Source organism: Parasteatoda tepidariorum, chromosome 7 (assembly GCF_043381705.1).
Source record: "Parasteatoda tepidariorum isolate YZ-2023 chromosome 7, CAS_Ptep_4.0, whole genome shotgun sequence".
Taxonomy (NCBI): Eukaryota; Metazoa; Arthropoda; class Arachnida; order Araneae; family Theridiidae; genus Parasteatoda; species Parasteatoda tepidariorum.
In genome coordinates, this window is record NC_092210.1 from 83,348,467 (window position 1) to 83,354,994 (window position 6,528).

Below are 6,528 nucleotides of genomic sequence, written 5' to 3' on the forward strand. Positions count from 1 at the left end.
TGAGATCTACTTTCCCCATTTCCCAAAATATTTGAGAAAATTCTTAACTTGTTAACGCATTTCATGGGGGAAATGACCTTGAACTGATTTTCGCATCCCCTTAACTTTTAGAGAAAGCAGTAAAATTCCTTTCCCTTTTTGTTTGCATTTCATACAGGAAATGCAACGCCACTAGAAAAGGGGGGAAAGGGTCAAATTCCTTGAATAGGAAATGAGCAGAGAAGATAAAAGGAATGGGTCATCAAAGTGTGTGGTCCCTGGTCCCTTATTGACATGTCCTATTATCCCCACCCCCACTGTTCACTTCCTTTCTAGAAAAACTTTCAATGTTCACTCAGTAGAGCTCCGTTCTCGAAATCGCCTCCTGTTTTTAGATTGCTGATCAGAGTGCTGCTTGTTGCTTTTCTTGCGGCTGCAAAATGTCGAAGCGAAAGTGCCTGACTATTAAAGAAAAAAATTTAATTCTTCAAGAAGTGGATAGAGGTGTAAAAAAAAAAGATATTGCATCAAAATTTGGTATTCCTTCAAGCAGCTTATCAACGATAATAAGAAACCGTGATAAGATTGAAAACAATGATTTACCAAATCCTTGTTCAAAACGTTTGAAAACATGTGTCTATGAAGATGTGAATGAGGCAGTTTTGAAGTGGATACACGCAATGCGAGATAAAAACGTGCCGATCTCTGGACCTTTAATAACCGAGAAAGCAATGCAATTTGCAAAGGCATTGGGACACGATGAATTTCGAGGAAGTAGTGGATGGCTTGACAAGTTTAAAAGAAAACAAGGAATTGTAGGAAAAGTTATGTCTGGTGAAAGTAATGACGTCAGTGATAAGGACTGTGAAAGTTGGATTGCAGAGACTCTTAATAAAATTTTAAAAGATTATAAGCCAGAAAACATTTTTAATGCTGATGAGACGGCTTTATTTTTTCAATGTTTGCCTCAAAAGACCCTAACATTTAAAAATGAAAAATGCTTTGGAGGAAAACACAGCAAAGCAAGAATAACTATCATGCTAGGGGCAAATATGACTGGCAATCAAAAACTAAAACCCTTAATTATAGGAAAAAGCAAAACTCCAAGATGTTTTAAGGGCACAAAATCTTTGGAGGTTGATTATGAATTCAACAAAAAATCATGGATGACGGCAGACATTTGTGAAAAATGGATTCAAAAGTTGGACAAACTTATGATTGCAGAGCATCGCAAAATTGCTCTAATTTTCGACAATTGCCCTGCCCACCCGAAGGATATCAACAAAAAACTGAAAAACATTACAGTTTTTTACTTGCCTCCAAACACTACATCGAAGCTACAACCAATGGATCAAGGGGTGATTCAAAACTTTAAACTGCACTACCGCAAAAGAATGGTACGAAAAGTTATCGCTGCGCTTGAAAATAAGCAATCAATGCCAAAGATCAATTTGCGAGAAAGCATAACAGAAATTTCCAAAGCATGGAACTCTGATGTTACAGATCGCACCATTCGTAACAGTTTTGCTAAAGCTGGATTCTTTGTCAACGCTGAGAATTTGGAAAGTGAGGACGAGGATGATATTCCTTTAGAGGAACTTAAAAAAATGTGGGTACAGCTAAGAGAGAACCACGAAATTAATGATGATGTACGGATAAATGATTTTCTTTCTATTGATTCTGAAGCTGAAACCACCGAAACATTAACTGAATCAGATATTTTGGACTTTATAAAAAATAAAAACAATACAGCTATAAATTGTGAGGAAGACGAAGAAGATGAAGACGGAAATGATGAAGAAATTAGCAAACCTTCATATGATGAAATGTTAAAATCATTTGAAACAATTCGACGTGGATTGCAGTTTCAGGAGAATACGCCTGAAGAAATTTTTGGTGCATTACAAAAATGCGAGACCTATTATGAGAAAAAACACTTTTACACACAAAAAACTCAGACAAAATTAACAGACTTCATCAATAGTAATTAAAATTAAGAATGCATGTGAAAATGTATGTTTAAAATTGCATTTATAATAAATGAAGCAATAATTTTAATATATAAAAATTTAGCATTTTTATTCAGGAGAAAATATATGTAGCATGATAGTATAACACACTGGATAATGTTTTGTTCTATTCTTACTTTCATTGCAGATTTCTGTTATGGGTAAGATTTATAAAATAATTAATTGATAATAATTTACAAGATAAAGGTGTATCAATTGCAATTTTAATTATTTCTAGTATCCGTGAATTTAAAACCTATTCTATGCTGTGTAAGTATTTCAAAAGATGATTTTCTATTTAACGAATTTTCCATATAACGAACTTTTTTTCGGGATTTAGCGACTTCGTTAAATAGAGGTCCGACTATCTTGAAAATTTGAAAAGAGTGATAGAAATATTTGGTATACATTATTCCATTATGAATAGTGCGTTTTAAATAATAATTGTTGCTAATCATCCAAATGGAATATAATGAAAATATATTGGTTGAAATGAAAATAATTTAATTGGAAATGTCAATGCAATTAAAAAGTGCAGTTATAATATGCTTTCATTAATAGCTTATGTGATTATTCAAATCTTGCAATTTTTATTTTTTCAAATAGTATGATTTTAATACTTTGATAATTTTGTAATTTATTGAAACTTTATGTAAAATGATTGAAGTATCTTAAAATTGCTTTTTACTGTTGTACCATTTGTTTCAATGATATAGAAATAAAATTCGCAAATTGTTTAAAAAAAGATTAAAGTTTAATGAAAAAAATATTAAAATAAACTTTAAATTTCGTAATATTAAAGTAACATAAAGAATGTCGAAAAGTTTTATTTGTTTTGCTTTGAATTATTTTCTGAGCTGGTGGCTGTGCTATATGTTTTCAAATTTGAAATTGTTTATCTCAATAAAAAGCAAATACCGAAGAAATGGCATAGATAAAAAATCGAAACAAATATAAAACAATTTTACAAACAAAATGAATAATTCGAATGATTCACTTTAAAGGACAATACTTAGAAATTGCAAACAAAAAATCAACCTCTTCAAACCCAAATTGAGACAAAATCAAAACATATCTAAAACTCAATATTTTTTATCATAATTTTCACCTTTTCCATGCTTGCAAAATATAGTTTTTTTATACTCTTAACATAATTAAGGATTTAATTACAGTTTAAAAATAAAAAAAATTATTCTATTATTATTTGGTTATACAGTGCCTACTGCCTTTGAAAATCAGGTTTAATAACAAAAATTATAAAACAATATAATTTTTCCAAAATACACTTTAGGCTAATTTAAACACAAGCTTCATTTTCTTTAGAATTTTAATTTTTAATTTAAATCACTTTTATTTATTTTATAATTTCTTTTATTAGTTTGATTTAATAATTTTTTGACACAGTTTGACTATTTATAAAAAATTATTTAACTTATTAACTTTTCTGATATCTATTAAAATTATATTTAGTTTATTGAAAGAGTGATGATAATTGATATCGATGATAATTATTCTATAAATTTTTTTAATTCATTCAAACAGTTTTCATTTGCATTTCTTGTTAGATACTTTTTTATTTCCCCCCTTCAATTTCGCTAAGACGCGTAATTTATGCCTACATCTCTATTGTTTTTGTTCGCATGGGCACATTGAAATTTGCTATTTAAGTGTTTTCAATAGAAAGAGAGAGAAAATAAAATTTCTTGGGTAAAATGACATTTTTAAATATTCGATTAAAAAAGTAGTGTTTTAAAATATTTTAAAAACATGGCCCATAAAAAATTGACTTTTACAAAATGGTGATCACAAAAGTATGGTTTTATCACATCATATTGATATTGCAATACTTTTGTTCTTGCAAATATGAGTTTAAAAAACAGCTCAATTTATTATCCAGGGATTTTATCTGTGGAAGCCACTGGAGTGTAGAATAAGGTACCTATTCAAATTAACATTAAATTAACAGTAAAATAGAATTTTATAATCTATGAAAATATTTAGTGCATTTGGTAATTTTATTACGATATCTTAGAACTTGGCATAAAAATTATTTATTCGAGAAAATTTACTTCTCAGTTTTGTATTTTTTAGTGAATGCGTGGGGTATTTTTTTTTATTATGATTATGATTTTTTCATTATGATATTAGCAGAATCGTTGTCTCTGTGTAGGATTGGACAATGTAAATTAGATCTTTTATTTTCATAGAAATTGCGGTTTATCTAATATTTCTATTTCGATTTTTTATTAATTGAAAATCTCACTATTAAGTACTTTCTCTGCTTTCTGTAAGAACAAAATATAATTGTCCCAACAATGGTTCAACCTATTATATTTTGTACTGTCATAGATTTTCAGCCCATGGGAAACAAATCTAAATTATTAATTTTAATATTACACTAAACTTAAAATTAATGAGGTACCAAATCGTACTCACAGTACGAAAGCACTTTTGGTATAATTGCTGAAAATTTTTGGCTGTTATCTTTTGAGCGTAATAGATAAAGTCTATTTAAACGAAATAATTCATATCAAAGTAGTAAAATAAAATTTTATTAAAATACATCGTAAGTTTGCTACGTGCTCTTCAGAAATTCCACTTGATGTAAGAGCCTTTACCACGATTCTTTCCCAGTCATACCTTTTCTTTCAGAATCTCTTTCGAAAAAGTCTTCGGAATTGTTTGCTGACAAAACGTATTTGTTCTGATCTTCAGATTCTATTTTTTTCAGTCGCATTTATTTATTTCCTACATCCTTTGGAGGATCTTGTCTTATAAGTCTCCTAAATAAGTAGTGTGTCTTAACATTTGCTTTTTGAAAGAGTACCCTATTCACGCATCCATTTTTATTGTTTTGGGTTGAGATATTTTGTAGATGGTATAAAAGCTCCTTGTTTGTTAGTAAGACGATGTTTTTCCCCTAAAGAGTTCCACATTTCTTTTTTTTCTTATTATTATTATTACATGAAAACGTCACTTTGAAATAAGTTATGCCGAAACACATTATTATTACTCATTATTAACCCCCAATAACACATTATTATGAACAAATTACGGAATTCCTCCAATATAACAAAGAACCATTCATGTTATTTTATATGAATTAAGCTAAATTTTTGTACGTACGGTATAAATAAAATAATAAAATATTCAATAAATATTTGTTGTTGTTGCTTATCCCCTTGGCGTAGAGCCCTAGTCCAAAAGATCATGTCGCATCAGCAAGTCATAGACAGTCTCTCCATTCATCAGTTGCCTCACAGAAGCACCAATGCAATTCAAAAGATGAGATGGAGAAGCGATGGCCGAGCAATGACAATAGGCATAAGTCTTTTCTTTCACTCTGAAGGTCAAACACTTTATATGGCCAGTCTTCTTAACAAAGCTGTTTGAGCAAATCTAGAACAAGGGCACTGCAGGGATAATCCGGGGCATTTGGTGGCATACCAATCATGATCTGGTGGGTGCTTCCAAAATGAATTTACCTTAGCTAACTTCAGGGAGTGAACCTCAGACACTAGTAGTTTAGAGGAATAGGAAGTAGCAAGTTCACTCCCTTCCTTGTCAAGCTGATCAGCAGTCTCATGAAGGTCAGCAGTCTCAAGCTGATCAACAGTCTCATTCCCATAAATACCCACATGTAAGGGGATCCACTGCAAGTGCACCGAGCCTATCTGAGACAAAGCAGTCAATTTGATAACGATTGATAACGATTTGATAAATATTTACTGAGCAACATTGCAAAATCAAGCACAAAACAGAAAGGAATTTACCAACTCAATTAACAAAACGATTTTTTTTGCTCATTCTGGTGGCTTTACGTCATTAAAATATACAAAACACGTTTTTTGTAGAATAGAGATTAACTATATTCAGCGTTAATTGCCCTGATGCTATTGCTCGGTGCTACCTCATGATAGTCAAAATTTACCGCTGTAAGTAATTTTCTCCAGTACATATCCATTTTGTGAGGACGTTAGACACTTTTTCTCACACGATCGGTAATAAACCTTCTCAGAAGTGGTTCAGTTTTAATAATTATCAAGTACATCAAAATACAATAGACGTTTGATATAGCGATCCTCTTCTTCTGGGCAAAGACGAAAGTTATAATGTAAGATCGTTGTATCGTGAGTGCATACAAATTCCATAAATATTAATTTAAAAATACCATAGATATTAAAAGAAATATAATAAATATTAATTTAAAAATATCGTACATATTAATTAAAATAACATAAATATCAATTTAAGAATTCTATAATTATTAATTAACATACCATAAATAGTACCATAATTATTAATTTAGTTATATTAATACTAGATTATTTTCAACAAAGCAGTGATTTATTTTAATAGGATTTGGTTAATTAACAGAAAAAATGATAAGTTGTGATTTTTTCCCCATAATAATAAAAACGTAAAAGCCTACTTTAAAAATGATACTTCTCAGGTGAAAAATTCATTAAATACTGTAATATGCTGATACAAGGTTGCTATTTTCCATGAATAACATACACTGGTTATCATAAATTAAGGA

The 6,528-nt window shown here is 30.0% G+C and overlaps 2 protein-coding genes across 2 annotated transcripts in view; one reads left to right on the forward strand and one right to left on the reverse strand.

Moving 5' to 3' along the window:
- The first annotated feature begins 419 nt into the window (after positions 1-419).
- On the forward strand, positions 420-1,970 carry LOC122272804 (tigger transposable element-derived protein 4-like). The gene has a single exon (XM_043056809.2). It carries the CDS (start codon positions 420-422, stop codon positions 1,968-1,970), a length of 1,551 nt encoding a protein of 516 aa, XP_042912743.1.
- A 3,213-nt stretch (positions 1,971-5,183) lies between these two features.
- LOC139426117 (uncharacterized) overlaps positions 5,184-6,528 on the reverse strand; it is a 15,063-nt gene continuing 13,718 nt past the window's right edge. Inside the window, exons 5-6 of the mRNA XM_071183832.1 lie at positions 5,474-5,662; positions 5,184-5,387 (exon numbers count right to left, since the gene is read on the reverse strand). Of these exons, the coding sequence (XP_071039933.1) occupies positions 5,184-5,387; positions 5,474-5,662 (393 nt within the window). The remainder of the gene's footprint in view (positions 5,388-5,473; positions 5,663-6,528) is intronic.

Excerpts from the sequence above, each read along its gene's own strand:
- LOC122272804 (XM_043056809.2), top strand. The coding sequence starts at position 420 with ATGTCGAAGCGAAAGTGCCTGACTATTAAAGAAAAAAATTTAATTCTT.